Source organism: Natator depressus, chromosome 8 (assembly GCF_965152275.1).
Source record: "Natator depressus isolate rNatDep1 chromosome 8, rNatDep2.hap1, whole genome shotgun sequence".
Classification (NCBI taxonomy): Eukaryota; Metazoa; Chordata; order Testudines; family Cheloniidae; genus Natator; species Natator depressus.
Window position 1 is genome coordinate 6,380,250 of NC_134241.1, and position 17,372 is coordinate 6,397,621.

Consider the following 17,372-nt stretch of genomic DNA (forward strand, 5'->3'; position numbering starts at 1 on the left):
GAGAGACGTAGCCATGCCGATGTGAGTTCCCAGTGTAGACCAGTCACAGCGTAGCTTGGAGGCAATAGTGTAGACTGCGCTTTATGCTCTATGGTTGGTGTTTCGACAGTCAATAAAGGTGAGATGCCAGAAGGAGGGGAGAGTTCGGGCCCTCACACAAAGTTTGTGGGGTTTTGGTAGTGTAGGGTAAGGACTCAGCCTATTTACACACACACACACACGAGTCAGTGTGTAACAGCACCTGCTTGGTGCAAGGACACTTAATCCTGGATCATCCCTACTTGGAGCCTCACATTGGAATCGCCAGCCTGGATCAGATCCAGGACCATCTAGCCTAGTAGCCTGTCCCTGATGGAGGCCAGCACCAGAGGTGTCAAAGGAAGGTAAAAGAACCCTCCTAATCCCTAGCAGTTAGAGCATGGCTTTAGCCCTGAAGAATAAGGTTTGATGTCTCGTCCAAACTTGATGCTAGCATTAAGTATTAGAACTCCAGACATCCCGGTTGTCTATACAAGTGTCCAATCCCTTCTGTGTGCATTTTGGCCTCAATGACCTTCCTGTGGCAGTGAGTTCCACCGTCTAATGATGTGTTGCGTGCAAGAGTATTTCCTTTCATTGGTTTTGAATTTGCCACCATTTAATTTCATTGTTCTCGAATTTAGTGGGAAGGAGAACATGGAAGGAACCTGCCATGTGTGACTCTCCCCGTACTTCATGGTACTTCCGCAGCTGCATGCCCTCTCCCCCCTCCCCGACCCCCCTCCCCACACACACAAAGGGAGTTCACAGGTGCATGTTCTGCACAGAGGAATGGGAAGGGAAGGCCAAGTATGGCCATCAACTCCATTCCTTCCTCTCTCCCATGTCCTCCCCACCAGCCCCATGGAATTTCCCCAGTAAAGAGAATGCAGCCAGGGGCTGTATTTTCTTTGCCCCAGAGCACACCCCTTCCTCCACATGGACAGCTGCAGTCCAGGGGGTCCCCATTAGTGTGACGCCATTGGAGATGGGGTGGGGAAGCTGTCAGGACTGGAGTATGGCTGGTGTGGAGGAACATGGCCTCTATGTGGATGGCCTGGCTTCCCATGGATCCCTGGGGAGCTGACATGCTTGTTAACAGACCCCACTGCCTTTTCCATGAAGGGGACAATGACCACCACAGGGTGATGGGGGGAATCTCTTAGAGAGAGTCTCATCCCTGAGCCAGCTCCTACAGATGGGACCTTGTGAACAGACAAACTGGCCCTTGGGGAGGGAAGTGAGCCTGTTACCATGGGAACCTGCTAGGGGTTTCCTTCATCAGAACTGCGGGACAATGAATGAACCCCAGATAATCCCACTCCGTTTCCAGCAGCCAGCTTGCCAACAGAAAAAGAGATGAGATCCATTGCCTAAATGACGAGTCCCTGGATATTTACCCCATTCTAGAAAGCAGTGACCCAAAGGACAACCACCACCACCACCTAGAGCAGAGCATGTTCCCATATGGCTAATATTTCGATGTACAATCAGAGGTAGGGTGGTGGGGTTGTTTAAACACCAGTTTTAATAACTGGGAGAAATCAGCTGTGGTCAGAGCCCGGCTGTACTTCTACGGAGAGGCTCTGCTGTTCAAAGTCATGGGCTCCCCCGAGTTAGTTTTTTCAAGTATTAGTGTCTGCGTCCACATCACCTGCTGTGCCCTCTGCCTTCTCCTGCGCAGACATCCCTATGGCCCCACGTCTCTCGGTGCTGTGGCGGATCCCATAGCCAAAGTAAATCAGGAGACCTGGCAGCACGCAAAACAGGGAAGGGTGACCTCTTCCTTCTTTCGGAGGTCACATAACTGCCACTGCCCTCCCAAAAGGTACCATTCCTCTCTCCGGAAACAGACACGGCCAGCATCTTTCTTCTACCCTGCAAAAGGTCCACACACATCCCGTTTCAGTTCCCTGCCAGCTCCCAAGAATGGATCCATTCAAGGCTGGAGAGACGGGCATCTATGGGGGTAGCTTGTGGGTCACTCAGCTGGAGAGCAGGAACTTTGGGATGTTCTGCATTTTCACTTCCCTGAGAATCAACCTGTGGCCCATAGTTCTCAGTCTTTCCTCCCCACTGGGCCCAAGGGCTTGCTACCGGAGCCTCACTGCTCCTGGAAGCTCTCTGCCCATCTGGGCTACGTGCTACTTTTACAATCACCTGATCCTTAGCGGACACATGTGGGGCTGGGCCTCAGTTTAACCCTTAAAAGGCTAGCCACACTATGACAGTCTCCTAACCCACATGCCTCTGTCTCAGCCACTGGACAACCCTGCCTCAGCAGCAAGTGCGCAGGTCTCTTGCTGTCTACACAGCATTCTCACTTGCCCAGTGCTGTAGCTTATGAAGTGTTTTTGAGAGCCAGATTTGAGAGGCTTACCAATCGCCATCCACACCATGTACCGCAGCCAGGTGACACCGCTGAGCTGGGCCATCAGGTAGCTGTTGACTAGGATGCTGACAGGGGGCAGAAACGGCAGACAAGGCACCTGTAGGGAACACGCACGTGCAAGGGAGCGAGCATTGGTTTGTAGCACGGATGCAGCAACTCCAGGGAATGAAAGGAACAGCTAAGGGCTGGGTAATTAGAATCCAAAGTTCCTAGTAAATACTGCTAGGGTTGATCTCAAATGGATGCTTGGGAAACAATTATTAGGCTGACGTCTGCTTTGCCTCTCCCAGTAACTGGAAACAAGGTGCAATTTTTTACCAGTGAGGATAATTACCCAATGGAGTAACTTACCCAGGGATATGGCGGATTCTCCAGCATTTCACATCGAAACTGGCTGTCTCTTTCTAACAGAAATGCTTTAGTTCAACCACAAGTTATTAAGCGCAATGCAGGGATCACTGGGCGAAATTCTCCGGCCTGTGTTATGCCGGAGGTGATGCTCACAGTGGTTCCTCCTGGCCTTAAAACCGATGACTCTATCAGCTCTGCGATGGCAGAGTCCAATGAACCTTACCCCAAGCTCATTCTATGGACCTCTGTCTAACACAGCTATGGAAGAGGTCCAGCCAATCTTGAGCTCAGATGGGGTGAACATCCCTATATCAAAGCCATTAATGAGACACCGTAAGCCTGCGAGGGCCTTTTCACGCATGAACATGGAGGGTCTCTCATCTCTGGTCACTCACGGTTTCTCGTTTGCTTTGTGGGGAGTGGGGCGTTGAAAGTCCCCCAGTGTCATGTTCTGGCTCTTGCTTACCATGAAGGACGCTTTCCTCTGGCTCTGAGGCTGCCTCCAGATGGCCAGCAACACCCCGAGGATCCCCAGCAGAAGGAGAACCAGACAGGCAATGGACCAGGCTCCTCCAGAAGAGAGACACTCCAGCCCTGCTGTGGTCACTATGCTCACAACGCAGACCAGGATGGCTGGGAATTGGACCACGAACAGCTTGTGAAAAGGGGCTGGCTAATGACCAGATATCCCCGAACCCCCAAACCAGATCTCCCTCCACCTCCCCAAGTGCTTTGCCAATGTAGCTGCTGTTCCCGGAACGCAGCTGGGAGTGAGAGTGGGGCAAAGGAAGGGCTTTTTGGCTCATCGTCCTGGATGGGCCAGTTCCTCTCAGCAGACACAGTGCTCCTTTCTGTCCTAAGGTGGCTGAGTCTTGGTTCTGCCACCCTATCCTCCAAACCCAGGCCTGGCTGCTTCCCTGTGCTATCCCCAGTATTAGGGCCCCAGCACTTACCGGCTAGTGTCACGGCATACGACACCAGGCTGGAGGAGCACTGAGTGGGACGCACGGGTGGGCGGATGAGGAAATTCATCCAGAGCCTTGTGGCAAGGATCTTTCCATCTGAGGGGTCCTGAGTGCTGGATTCAGGCCGGTAGTTCTGGAGGAGAGGCTACAGGACATGGCTGGTTGCCAGAAGGCTGCCTCGCTGTGTGAAGTATCTGGATGGAAGCTGTAACCCTGTCTGACCTCATGGCAGCCCTTGCAGAGTGCAGCATGCAAAGGGGTGTGGGAGGGCAACTCATCCCATTTAGCACTGGACTTAGGGACGTAGGAAATGCCTGGCTGGATCAGACCCAAGGACTATAGCTCTGACGTTGGCCGGTACCAGACGCTTCAGAGGAAGGTGCAAGCAAACCCACAATGGGCAGATGTGGGATAATGTCCCTTCCAAAATGCTTGTTGTCATTAACTAGGATCACGCTGGGTATTCTTGATATCCAATCCCCCTTTGAATCCTGCTAAGTTCTTTGCTTGACCAGTCTGACCATTAGCTTTCCAGCTTTCCTGCCCCTCATTTGGCTCTCTAGCTGACCCATATCAAAATTCCAGTCCCCGTACCCACTGGGCCCACAGCTCCGGCACTAACTGCCCCCCACCCGCTGCCCCTTGTGCAGCATTTCGTGACAATTGCTCAGAGGCAAACCTGTGCCACGAAAACCTGGAGCAAAGGCAAGAAGGGGCAAGGAAATGGGGAGGTGTGGGGGATGGAGGAAGCTCATTCTATACTGTATTGAAAGCCACACACCAGCCCAGGCCCTTGCCCCTTGACATTGTCCATGCCGTACGAGAAAGTAAAGACAATGATGGTGCTGAATAGACACTCTCTTTCTCGTCTCCCATCAGAACTGCTCCTCGGCCATTACCTGAGAAAAAGGACACAGATAGCCACCAGGGTGTAGGACAGCAGAGTGCCGACGGACATCATGTCCACCAGGGCTTTCAGATCAAAGAGGAAAGCCATCTCGGCTGTGGAGACAAGAGGGGCTTTTAGCTCACTGACGCTGGCCTCAGATTAGATATTTTCTGCTCCTTCCTGTCAGTCCATGCACAGCCTTCTGCCCAGAGCTTGTTCCTCACATGCTGAGGCCAGCCCGGAAGGACTACATGAGTGTCTCGTGATAGCTCATTATAGCCCATCTCCCTCGCCATACTGGCCCTACTGCCTCCATAGCCTGTGCGATAGCCAGGTGTGAGAGAGACCATGGACTCTGAACTGAACCTAGAGATGCCCGCCCAGCATGGCAGGTGAGAGCACTAACCACTGGGAAAGACCACCATTTATTGAAAATTACACCCCGCCTTTCTGTCTCTGCAGGCTTTACCCTCTACAGACCCTGCAGACCCTCCTCCCGCCCCACACACAGCTAACGGCTGGCACCCCACGGCAGCACCTTCACTGTAAGGGCACCTACCTGTCACTGCGCCAGACGCCAGAGTTGCTACCACTGGGCTTTGGCGGCTGCTGACTGTGGCCAGAGGCCTGAAAAGGAGCCCCTCTCTGGCCATGGCAAGTAGGATCCTTGGCATTGGGAACATGGAGCCGAGCAGGCTGTAGGGGAGGGAAAAGACAGATGGGGAAACAGGTGTAGCCCGACCCAAGCAACCTTCCTTGCTTCTTTTTCCTTTTCTGGGACACATGGAGTAAGCTTTGGCAGATCTGTGCTGTGTACTGGGACAGGCCTTCACAAAACACCACTAACACTGCCCTGCTCAAGCACCACCAAATGCCTGACCAAGAATGGGCCTGTGGCTACTAGGCAGGTATGCTGGATAGCGTATGCGGCTGCGCTGTGTGACCTTATCCTTTCCTCTCTCTAGAACTGAGTTCAGGTGTGGTCACGAGTGACGTGCTGATCTCTTCCCTTAGAGGCCAGCAGATGTTTGCTCACATGATAAAGCCTGCACACGAAATGGGCCTGAGTACAGATCCTTGCTCAGGAAGGGTGGGAGTAGCAGGCGGTAGGTCAGGTCACATTGGGGTGAGTTGGCAGAGCTCTGCTGGGGCCCAGGACTGGAAAAGCAGGGGTGCTGCTAGTCATGACGGGGGTGCTTTGGCTGAGCTGAGTTGGGGCTGGGAGGGGAAGCAGGCATGGCTCTAGCCAGTTCTATCCATCTCTGACTTTCACAAGGCCTAAAGCTCACCCAAGGCTTTATCGATGCCCAGAAAACTTTGTTTGGGCCTATGGAACATGAATGAGTCTGAGGTAAACTCAGCAAAAATAGCTTCTTCCCAATGTGCTTCTTTCCCCTCATTCCCTTCTCATGGGGTGGCCAGGGCGCACAGCGACCCCACGGCCACAACGTTCTTGGCCACGCTCCACCCAGGCAGTGGGCTCCTGGGGTCCAAGAGGTGGTACGGCATCATGAGAGTCAGGGCAGCCGAAACCCCAGAGCATGCCAGGAAGCAGCCCAAGAGGGAGATGATGATCCCTGCTAGGATGGATTTCTGGTGGTTCTTCACTTCCACCCCTGGGAAAGGCACGCTTGGCGGGTCAATGCAGGCATCAGCAATCCTTGTTGCTTTGGGGCCTATGGCCCCTGCTGGCAGCTGCAGTATTGTGGCACCTACAAGTAACTGACTGGAGACTTCCCTTCCCCTCCTGCTAGCCAGCCTCCTGAATGCATCCGAGGCCTCTGTGTGGCCCATTCCCCGCTCGAGCAGTTAGAGCAAGGGGTGTGTTCGGGCGGGTTCGGCCCAGGGCTGGGAGCCAGGAATGCCTCAGTTCTGATCCTGGCACCTATACCAACTCCTTCCGTAGCCTCGGGCAAAGTCACTGACCCTCCCTGCCTCGGTTTCCCTATTTGTCCAATGGGGATAATATTTTTCTTATTTTTCTCCTTCTCGCTTACCCATGGTAGCAATGCAGTCAAACCCAACAAAAGCGTAGAAGCAGGTCGCGGCTCCGGCCAGTGTCCCAGTGAAACCATAGGACATGAACCCTCCAACTCCAAACTCACCGGTCCTATTGCCAGCCAGGGATTGGTTACTGGGAAGAAAAAGGAAGTCAGCCAGGGGGAACCTCTACCAGGGGGCAAGCTGAGGGCCTGTCTCTGACAAAGCCCCACCAATCCCGCCCCCAGCACCAGCAGGGGTCCTGGCCCGCGCGCTGAGGCCCGCCCCGCCCCCAGCACCAGTGGGAGTCCCGGGCCATCCCCACAGCACCTGCAGCGCCACCAGACTGCCCCCCCCAGAGCACCCCCGCCCCCACACCCAAATTTTAGTTAGGCGTATATAGTAAAATTCATGGGCAGGTCTCGGGCCATGAATTTTTGTTCACTGGCCGTGACCTGTCCATGACTTTTACTAAAAATACCCGTGACTAAATCCTAGCCTCACCGATGGGCCCAGCAAATACGGGCTGCATTGCAGGCAGGGTCTTTACTAAATGTCCAACCACATGGCACTTGAAAGTGCAGTTGGGGCACTTTCATACAATCACTTTAGACCCAGGGTTGGCTCTCAGGGGAGGCCTCCTTGTGGGGTGATTCTAAAGCACGCAGAGGTCTTGGGGCCGGCCCACCCACGCTCTCACCTGGCTTGGTGGGCAGCGGCCCTCAGCAGGTCATCCTCACTCATCCTCCAGTTCCTCAGGTCCCCTTTGCTGAACCCGCTCACTGTGATGAACAGCAGGAAGAGCATGTGGATGGCTGTGAATAGTTTGTTGACTGTGGTAGACTCTTTCACCCCAAAGGAAAGGAGCCCTGCGGAATCAAAACAGAAGAGCAACACGCCCAGCTGGTCAGTCCCCTTGGGGGCGCACGGGGCATCAGGGCCAGGTGCCACCATATGGAAAGGGAGCTGAATATGAGACCTGTGTGTCTTTACCAAAGGAACCATTGAAAGACCCCAAAAGGAGCACAGGGGAGCACACGAGCCTTTCCTCTCTGGGAAGCTGAGTTCAGATGCTCCTTCAGAGCCCACTGAATTGAGAGAAAGGCTCCCATTGACTTTGGATGAGGCCCCAAGTCACGTATGTGAACATGAACGAGTGATCTCACCTCTCCTCTGCTGGGTGCATGAAAACACCACGGCAGTCTGTCGCACCGCCATAGCAGAGACGCAGCTGGCCAGGACTGCGGTGCACGGCCCAGGCCGGGCCTAGAGGACCTGGACTGGAACGTGCAGGGGGGCCGACATGCGTTGGTGACACTTTCAAATGGGTGTTGAGATGCTCACTTTGGGTGGCTGGTTTGCATCACACACGGCAAGGATCCACAGAACACGTTACAGACCTATGCTGCTAAGCTGCCTGCTTCACCCAAGAGGCGACAGTTACTGACGGCGTCAAATAAGCGGAAGTATTTGGCTGCAACAAACACGCCTGTTTTGCAAACCGGACCCCCTGGCTCTTGGCAGCGGGCTGCGACCCCTGGGGGTCATTGCGAGAGTTTCACTGAAGGAAGAGCTGGCCCCTCCTCTCAGATGCCAGGAGAGCCACTGTGATGTGAGGGCTGGGAGTGGGGGGTGTGAAGAAAGTGGGGCCCGTAGGGCTCTGACAGGCATGGGAAGCACCCCCTGGCCCAAGCATTTCACTGTATTTGCCTCATTTCTAAGGCTGAAGGCAAAACCAGCTCATCCGAATGCTAAACGAAACCCAGGCCTCATGCCCTGGGCTTGGTCTCTGACAGGCTGCGAAGAGGAGTGAATTCCAGAAAGGGGTGGGGGGTGAGGAAGGATGGTCCAGGGGGCTAGCTTGGGGCTAGAGCTGGCTTCAATCCCCAGGCTTCCCCTGTGACCGGGGGCAGGTTACTTATGGCTATGTGCCCATGCTGGAGCTGTAAATTCCAGCCCAGGTAGACACCCCCCATGTAGCGGGCTAAAACCAGCAGTGACATTGCAGTGGTGCGAACAATGGGACAGGCTCGTCACTTGAGTATGCATGTAGGGTTTCAGACAGGGTTGTACTCAGGGTGGCTAGCCTGCCATGTTGTAGAGACTACACTGCTCTTGTTAGCATGCTAGCTGGATCAGAGCGAATGCGGGTACGTCTCCCAGAGCTGGAAATTAGTCTTTCCATGCCTCAGTTCCCCAGCTGAACAATGGAAGCAATTGCACTTCCCTACCTCACAGGGGTGCAGGGGGTTGTGCGGTGCCCGGGGAAGGGGGGAGCAGATAAGTCCCGTAGGTAGATAGAGCGACCGGCTGCCTAACAAGGCGGGTGCATGCTTAGAGTCTGGCCACAGGAACCCCCCAGCCAGTCCTAACAGTGTGCATAGGGCATAAGGCACTTTGGATAAAGGTCCCAGCCCATTTGAGGATGTAGTGGCAGCCTTTGACTGAGCCTATCCAAACCCCATATAGACCCGAGGTTTATCACATCCCCTGGGGTACGGCTGGACATTCTGCCTCTTATAGACAGGGTCAAATAAATGAAAGCATTCGTGTGAATTGTATCCAATAAGGGAATGCCCCTTGTTCAAAGCTATATTATTGTTTTTTTGTTATTGGTGTTAATAACGACCACAGGTGAAATCCTGGCCCCACTGAAGTCAGTGGGGCCAGGGTTCACCCCACATCTCCAGTGCTGTACATGTACACTGTGCTGCATAGGTTCCTTGCCTCGAGAAAGAGAGCTATAAAGAGCTATGACAGGACCAGCATTCAGGAAGGGGCAGGGCGGGTTGTTGGTTGGGAGCTCCTAGAAGTAGGTGGATGGAGTGGGGGGCTTGGAGGACAAGAACAGAAAGAGGGGGCCAAGTGCACGGGAAGCGTTGCAGGAGAATGGCAGAAAGGGGGCAGTGAAGGAAGAGGGTAGATAGGACTGGAGACATGGGGGACGCAGACAGCAATGCAGAAGGGGGCACGATTTTGTAAAGCTTTGAAAGCAAGACTCAGCTCCCGAATCCGATGCCTCAGGCTAAGCTGAATGCAAACACTGTACCTGCCAGCATGACGATGAGGCAGACAGCGAAGATGTCTGCGTACTCTGCCAGTCCCGGAGACCTCATGGCCATGTAGGTGCCAAAAAACCTCCCCATCTTCTCGTGGAGGAGTTCATCAAATGTGGCACTCCAGGCCTGGGCGACGCTGGAGGTACCTGGGGAGAGGCAGCCAGGTAAGCAAAGATGCCAGCATTGGGAGGCTAAACACATGTCCCTGCATTAAAGCAAGATACAGCAGGTCTCTCTTCCATGCTTGACTCTCTTTGCCCACTTTTCTGTCTCCCAGGTCTATGTTGTACCAACAAGACCATGCATCCACCCCCAAGCTTTTAAACTGGAAGTCCTATTTCTTTAACACATGCCCTCAGAATAAACCATTAGGTTACTTACAGAAGCTACCATATCAATGAGGACTTTATGGGAGGAGGAAGAAGCAGGTCAGGAGGCTGAGAGGGCTGCCTGATGTGCACGATAATATTTGTGGGTGCATCACACCTGGCTTGGAAGGACTAGATTTTTATGGGTAAATGTTGATTTCACCGTACACACGCTCACCCCAACAAAAAAATGTTTCCATCGATAATAATAAAAACGTACAGATAGGCAAGGCAAGGCAGATGCTGCTTGAGAACGTATTCGATTTTGACGTGAGGCTATTGATACGCTGATGTGCGATGTTGACCTCCCCCATAATTCTGCATAGCTGTGAAAATTTAAATCTGCGAAAACAGAAAAAGATGCATTAAAATAAACATCGATGTTATCTTTCGAAATTATAAAAAAAAAAATGGAATTCTGCAAATACAACAAGGCTGAAAAATCTGCAGCAGAAAGTACCAGGGACCAATCCAGTGGGAGCTGGGCAGACCGCAGCTGCACAGTTGTAAGTCCTCGGCATTGCTGGTTGACAGAGTCAGTTGCCGGATTCCAGGGTACCGTTTCGATTGTGTCGTGAAAAGCCGCGCTCACCAGCTTAGAGCGTGCCCAGCAAAATTGTCGTGGCCAAGCTGTGCTGGAGTGGAGTGCTAGCTGGTAAAAGGGCAGGGGGTGGAGACAAATGTTGTTTTCCATCATAGAGAAGGGGACAGCCTGGCAGTTGTAACAAAGCTTTTATTGTCTCCCTGCAGCCATCTCCAAGGAGCAGTTGCTCCTCACGCACCTAATCGCATCAACAGGCGTGACTGTCACCCCAGCCAACTGGGTTATACAAAGCAGACGGGGTTGTGTTACCCAGAAAACCAGGCTTGGGTGACGGCCAGGGGAGTTATTGGAATGACTAGTGGGGAGCAACCAAACTAAAGGAAACTTGTGCTCCCTATAAACCCAACTCCCTCCTTGTCCTTCAGATCCCTCCTTCAAGCGCTCCCCTGCGGTGGTGCCTACAAAACCACAGTAGTTAGGCAGCTGGTGGGTGTGCTCAGACCGCTGCCTGTCCTGCTGACCAGTGTTGTCTCACTGGGCTCCCCGTCTGTCCGTCAGTATCCGCCTATTGTCTCTTGTCCTGTACGTAGATGGCTAGCTCTTTGTAGCAGGGCCCATCTCTTTGTTCTGTGTTTGCCCAGCGCCTAGCTGGACTGGGGCTGCTCCGTGTGACCACGATACAAATGATAAAAGACAATGCTAGCTAAGTGACCTGTCCACAGGGAGGTAGCAATGCCAATCTGTCAGTACTAGGACGGGTCTCATTAGATCCTAGGTGGGGGATGGGGATGAGGAGGGATTCAATTCGTTTTTTTATACTAGGGAAAGCCCTACCTTTTCCCAGCAGCACTGTCCCTCAGGCTGTGCGATCCCTCTGCCCTGCCCCTTCTCTGCCCCTTTCTCACCATGCCCCGACGGCTCAGCGAGAGAAGGGAAATGGGCTCAGGGAAGCGGCTGAGGGTTGTCACCAGGATGCCCGTTCTGATGATTGCCAGGATGCCACTCTAACTGCCGACAGCAGGAAGTTGGCAGCGGGGTGTTCATCTCTGCTCCTCTCTACTCATCTGCAGTGATCCTCTGCTCCCTCGGCTGACCGCGAACTGCTTTGGAGTCCTGCTCTGGGGTACATCGAGCTAATGCCTTGGGTTGCTGCTGGGCTTTGCTGGGCCAGCAGGTGGCAGTGTGGACCGACACACGGGCCAGAGGCCATACCGCAGGGCTGGCTGTTCTGCCTTGGGTCGGGAGGCAGTTCTCCAGCTGGGGTCCCGGGGAGTGCAGGAGGCAGAGGGAGACTCCTTTGCACGTTGACACTAAAGCTCCCACTGGGAGAACTGTCTGTGTCTCTGGCAGCTAAGGAGCCCGGTGATAGTGTCAGGCACCGTCAGACCTTGGGGGACCAGATAGCAAGGGTGAAAAATCAGGACCCCCTTTTTTTTTGGAAGGGGGAGAGCGGGGTGTAGTTGAGCATATAAGAGAAAGCCTCTAATATCGGGACGTCTGGGCACCCGAGTCAGAACTTCCAGCGCCTGAAAGCGATGGACAGGGACAGGCCGCAGAAGAGAAAATTCAGTGACACGCATTGGGTTGAAAGCGTGATGGAGTGGGGTGGATAGATTTTCACGGACGTGCTCGCCTCACCAGGTGCCTTATTTCTCCCACCCCATCCCCTAATATGCAGTGTAGCCAACTCTGGTGAGCTCTGGTGTTTCTCTTAAAGCCCCCGCTGCAGGAATCAGGAACTTGCGGGAGAATCTCCACTGTTCTTTGGGGGAAAAAAAAAAGTCAAATAACTTTTGAGCCCCCGTCAATGCAGAGGAAAGCTTGAGAACATGCAGTGAGCGCAACCAAAAGGCTTAGAAACCAGCAGGCAAAGAAAAAGATCCCAACCTTTATTACTGACAAAAGTCTCATCAGTTTTAAGCAAATCTCTTGATTTGGGGACCCTGACTCGTGATTTTTGAACGCTTCATATTGGCAACGCTGAGTCACTCCCATTGACTTGTATTCTGCGGAGAGGATCAGTCCACCCATGGCGATTAGCCAAGATGGTCAGGGATGCAACCCCATGCTCTGCGCACCCTTAAACCTCCAACTGCCAGAAGCTGGGACTGACGACAAGGGATGGATCACTCCAGAGTGCCCTGTTCTGTTCATTCCCTCTTGACTCCTGTTCTGCAGGGGAGGAGCATAGGGCTGCTGGGGAGGAGCCTTTACGAATCCTTTTCCAAGGCCCTACTGCTGCACTTCCTGGTGAATTTTCCAGCTGGGCGGCTTGAATCCTAAATCCATGTCTGAGAGTAGAGTGGAAAAATAGGAGACTTTTTGCCAACAAATATAGGGCCCGTCCCCTGCCAAAGGCCCTGTTGCCATATGTGTGGCGCCGCTGTAGATGGCTCTTGCTTTGCTCTTTCACTGAAAATAGGGGCAGGAGGCGCTGAGCTGGATTTGGGGGCATTCCTTCTGGCAGTATCGTCCCACATGCAGGCCTGGCTGGCAACAGCAGGCAGGGTGCTCCCTTTGCAAACAAGATCTGCCGCTCATCTCCTGAGCACATCCTGTTAATCACTAACCGTGAAACCCTGGCCCCACTGACGTCAATGTGAGTTCTGCCGTTGCCTTCAGCCATGATCACCATCATCGTCCCAGCTCTCCAAGTGCTTTACAAAGGAGGTGGCTATCATTATCTCCGTTTTGCAGGTGGGGAAACTGAGGCACGGAGCGAGCCGTGACTTGCCCAAGGTCACCCAGCAATGCAGTGGCGGTGCTGCGAACAGAACCACCGTTTCCTGAGTCCCAGCCCACTGCTCAATCCACTAGACCAGTGGTTCTCAACCAGGTGTCCAGGGCCTCCTGGGGGGCCATGAGCAAGTTTCAGGGGGGCTGCCAAGCATGGCTGGCATTAGACTCTTCCGGGCCCAGGGCAGAAAGCCAAAGCCGCGCCTCAAGGGACTGCAACCTGGGACCCTGAGCCCCACCACCCAGAGCTGAAGATGAAGCCTGAGCGGCTTTGCAGTGCCCCCGGTGGCATGAGGCCCCCCAAGCAACTGCCCTGCTTGCTACCCCCTAACACCAGCCCTGGCTTTTATAGGCAGAAAACCAGTTGTTGTGGCACAGGTGGGCCTGGAGTTTATTGTAACTGTGATGCATTTCAGTTTCAAATATAGGAATGGCCCCCAGCCCTCTATTTACAATCAGTTTGTTCACACTATTTCACAAGAGACTGAACCAATTTCCTGGCCATTCATGATCATGATGGAGCAAATATTTTCTTTAATGGGGGCACAGGTCTGCAGGCAAAAGAATTGTGCATGAACTCGTGCACCTCCCTCTGCACAGGCAAACCGTCTACCTGCACGTGCAAGGCGGGGATTGTGTGCACTGTCATCTGTTTCCTCCCTTGTGCTTGCTACATCTAGGAGAAAACACCAGCAAATAGACTGGAAGTGCCAAAGAAACAGCCAGGGGCTGGTCGCACAACTGACCCTTTTAAAAACACTTCAGAAATGGACTCGCTCTAGGGGCTATCTGTACAATAAAGAGCAGCAGGCCCAGAACACACTTCTTGGAAAGAAATATAGCGCTTGATTCTCATTGACACTAAGGCAATGGAGAAGCCTCAAAGCAGGCAGGCCTCTTTACCCCACTCGAAGGGTGTAGAAGGCCCTTCATGCCAATGAGAATCAGGCCCCTAGCGATTTCAGTAGGAATCTTTTCCTGCCCTTCTCTGGAGCATGGCCAGGCTGGTGCCTGGGACCCTCTCTTAGCTGTTTGCGTTAGCTCTGGCAACGGCCCGCGACGCAGCTGCTGAGGGCTGGGCGCTCGCTGCGTCATTTGAGTCTCTCTCTAGTAGGACCCAAGAGCCCCCTGATGTTGGAGCAAGTCCCGCCAGCCAGGAACGGAGCCCCCACTAGAGCATAGACCTCAGCTCCCAACAGGGCAATGCTGATGGGATTGTTGGGTTAAAATCCCTGCTCTGGGAGCCACTATCCCCCTCCTGAGGTGCTGCTGAAAGGTGCTAATGGCTGCCATCAGGTGAGCCTTTGACCAATCACAGACCTTATTAAAGTCCAGGGGTAGGTAGAAAAACAGCTACAGCTGATGGCGGCTGGGGCCTGAGGCACTAAAGTGCATGGCTAGGCCTGAGTAGAGCTAATCCAGGTAGATTAACAGGGGTTTTCCTAGGGGCAAGTGCAGGGGCTAGGGTAGACTATTGGTTTGCATCCTTTGCAGGCTATTTGGTTGGAGGCAGAACAACCTATGAGCATGAGCCAGAAAGCAGAGACACCTGGAGCTTCTTGGGCATGCTGGAGCAGCAGACAGGGGGATTTCTGAGCAAGGAAACTGCCTGCTACTTCCTGGATCCCCAATAAGGCTGTTTCTTTCTACATTTCCTCCTGCTGTGGCTGCAGCAGCCTGGAGATGGAAATGGCTTCTGCAAACAGCACACAGGCAGAGGGCTTAGAACTGTCAAGGTGCAACACACTGAAAACTGGAGGCCCCAGAGTTCCAGCTGCCCACCCCAGACCTGTTGTAACCCAGGCCTGGCACGTCACCCTGTAGGCAGGGGGTATGCTATGACCACCTTCAAGTTAAGACTCTTAGTATTTCCATGATCAAGCCCAATTGTTGGTGCTTGCAAATGGCTGAAAACCCTCCTTGGTGTCTGACCCGAGAGGCTGCTTCTCTCTCAGAGGAGAAGAAATTGGGCTTTTTATCTTTTCAGAGAGCATAAGGGAAAGGCACCATATATGGTCTGGCTCTTGCTAGATCTCTCCTCACTTATACGGAGGATGCATCCCTCTGGCCCTCCACTGTCCTGCTCTCTCCTCTCATTCACTCCCAGGCGGCGCGATGCTGACACCGCGAGTCACCATCAGAGGTGCTTGAGATGGGAGCCCCCATAGTTCAAAAGGGGCAGGGCATTCTCCCTGAAGCCCCAAAACTTGCTTCCCTCCATGGTGGGTCAGAGTCCGGCTTCCTTAGTTAATTTTCCTGCAGCCTGCGATTTCCCCTGAATGAGGGTCAGGGATGAGCTGATGGGGCAGAGGGGATCATTGCATTACGGTCATTGGTGGACGTAGCTCAGGGGTGGCACAGACAGCTTGATCTATATTTTAAGGACTTAATTGTGTTAAATGCTCTTGTATTAAGAGGGTATAAGACTCATGCCATAAAACTGAAATAAGCATTCACTCCAGTACGTGCCACATAATGCACATCACGAGGCTGAGGGCAGTGGCATATGGCTGCTGTGAAAACCACCGGGGCTAGCCTTTCCCACCACGCTGGGCCCGACACGTGGGGGCTGGAGTTCCATCTCTGCAGCCTGGAGAGGCACCCAACTTATCGCTCTCTTTGCTCTTGTCCTGGACGTCCTGGTGTGTATAATGAGCTGCTGCTGCTGCTGAGCTCTGCTCCCGCTGGTGCAGCAAGACAGTAAATCAGCTTGGGGCAGGAGCTGGATTATTTCTCGGACCCCTGTTGCCTTTTCTCAGTGAGGGTGACCTATGTCAGTTTGTTGGTGCATGTTCTTTCTATAGTGCCATGGGTGAGGGCCGCTGAGGGCAAACCAATGCATCTCCTGGTGGCCTCTGCCCCTGCCTGGGTGACACCCAGGGGCTAGCCCGGATTGGAAGGCTCTGGAGCGTGTGACGTTGCTCCACCGGAGGAGAGGAAACAGCTGCATTGCAACCAGGGCAGGCTGCACACTGCCATACCGAGCGCTGTTCTGCACAGTTCCTGGGCTGTCTCGCTGCAGGCTGAGAAAGGCTGCTCAGGGGAAGAGGCCTTGGCAGGACATGTAAGTCTGAACCGGGCCCGGGAAAAGGGTCTATCCTTAGTGAGAGGTGAAGCTGGAGAGTGCCAGGGCTGATTGTGGGGAAGGGGGTCTGGCAAGCCACTGGACTAAAGGCAAATGAATAGCCCCTCCTGTGTGCATTGCAAACTGTTTGGCGTGCTGGTGAGTTTCAGGGTTATTTTCTCTTTAGAGTAAATTAATTATTATTTATTATTAATGAAAATCACCATAAGTCTTCCTGGCACTCTCCAAACTGAGAGCAAGCCCCATTCCAATTTGCTGGGAGTTTGGGGGAATTGGGTAGTGTTTCTGTAACCAAAGATGGGAGCTGGTGGGTGTGTTCCGGGGCCCCTTCCCCGGGGTGTGTGTGCAAAACCCAGCCACAAGGATGAGCTTTGCTTAGCTTTGCTTGTCCCCGTATTTGGGCAGATGGCAGAAAAAGACAAAAATCCCTGTGACACACTTCTTTGGGATATGGGTTAAATCTGTGAATTTGGTTTGGGGAAAGCGGATCCCCAGGGAATTTTGCCCTCCTGTTTCATAAAACATCCCATGCGATAGTTATTTTATGATGTATGTTTTTCAAAGATTCATGACCCGGCGGGGAGATGCTTGAGCTCTGGGCCAGTTCTTGGGGAGCTGGGACCACTTGTCCTAAGACTTAAGGTTGAATTTAAAAAAACAGACTGTATTGGATTTGTAGCGTCCCGTGTCTCTGCCTTCTGAGGTGGCTTGTGCATCTTTTTTTAACCCTCCCAATGTTTCATTTGCCACCGTACAAGGCACTTCTTTTAATGAGAAGAGCCCCAAAGGGCTGATGCAGGAGGTCCTTGAGCCAACGCCCCAATTCCAGGGAGCTGGGAGGAGCCCGTGGGCTTCACTTTTGCTCTGGGAGTAACTTTCTGGAAAACCCCTCCTGTCTAAAGCAGAAGTAAACCCCCCTGAGGCTGCAGCCTGGTACAATGCTGGATAAGAGCTGGCAGGGTGTGTGCTCACAGTACCGCTGCCA

The 17,372-nt window shown here is 53.3% G+C and overlaps 2 protein-coding genes and 1 long non-coding RNA gene across 5 annotated transcripts in view; 1 reads left to right on the forward strand and 2 right to left on the reverse strand.

Annotated features, from left to right (window-relative positions):
* Window positions 1-3,721: 3,721 nt before the first annotated feature.
* Window positions 3,722-7,339, reverse strand: LOC141992651 (cationic amino acid transporter 2-like). Its single transcript, XM_074961984.1, has 6 exons — window positions 7,296-7,339; window positions 6,613-6,749; window positions 6,030-6,231; window positions 5,175-5,314; window positions 4,626-4,728; window positions 3,722-3,920 (listed from the first exon to the last, which is right to left on the reverse strand). The coding sequence occupies exons 1-6, from the start codon at window positions 7,337-7,339 to the stop codon at window positions 3,872-3,874; spliced, it is 675 nt and encodes a 224-aa protein (XP_074818085.1). The 3' UTR covers window positions 3,722-3,871.
* Window positions 7,340-7,343: 4 nt separating this feature from the next.
* On the reverse strand, window positions 7,344-10,337 carry LOC141991882 (uncharacterized). The gene is made up of 3 exons (XR_012640489.1): window positions 10,243-10,337; window positions 9,645-9,800; window positions 7,344-7,464 (listed from the first exon to the last, which is right to left on the reverse strand). It is a non-coding gene; the product is annotated as an uncharacterized LOC141991882 (long non-coding RNA).
* A 5,872-nt stretch (window positions 10,338-16,209) lies between these two features.
* ANXA6 (annexin A6) overlaps window positions 16,210-17,372 on the forward strand; it is a 37,876-nt gene continuing 36,713 nt past the window's right edge. For 2 of the 3 annotated variants that reach the window (XM_074960273.1, XM_074960272.1), the window contains exon 1: window positions 16,210-16,366. The gene's annotated coding sequence lies outside the window, so the exon portion shown is untranslated. The remainder of the gene's footprint in view (window positions 16,367-17,372) is intronic. The other variant, XM_074960274.1, reaches the window with a different exon arrangement.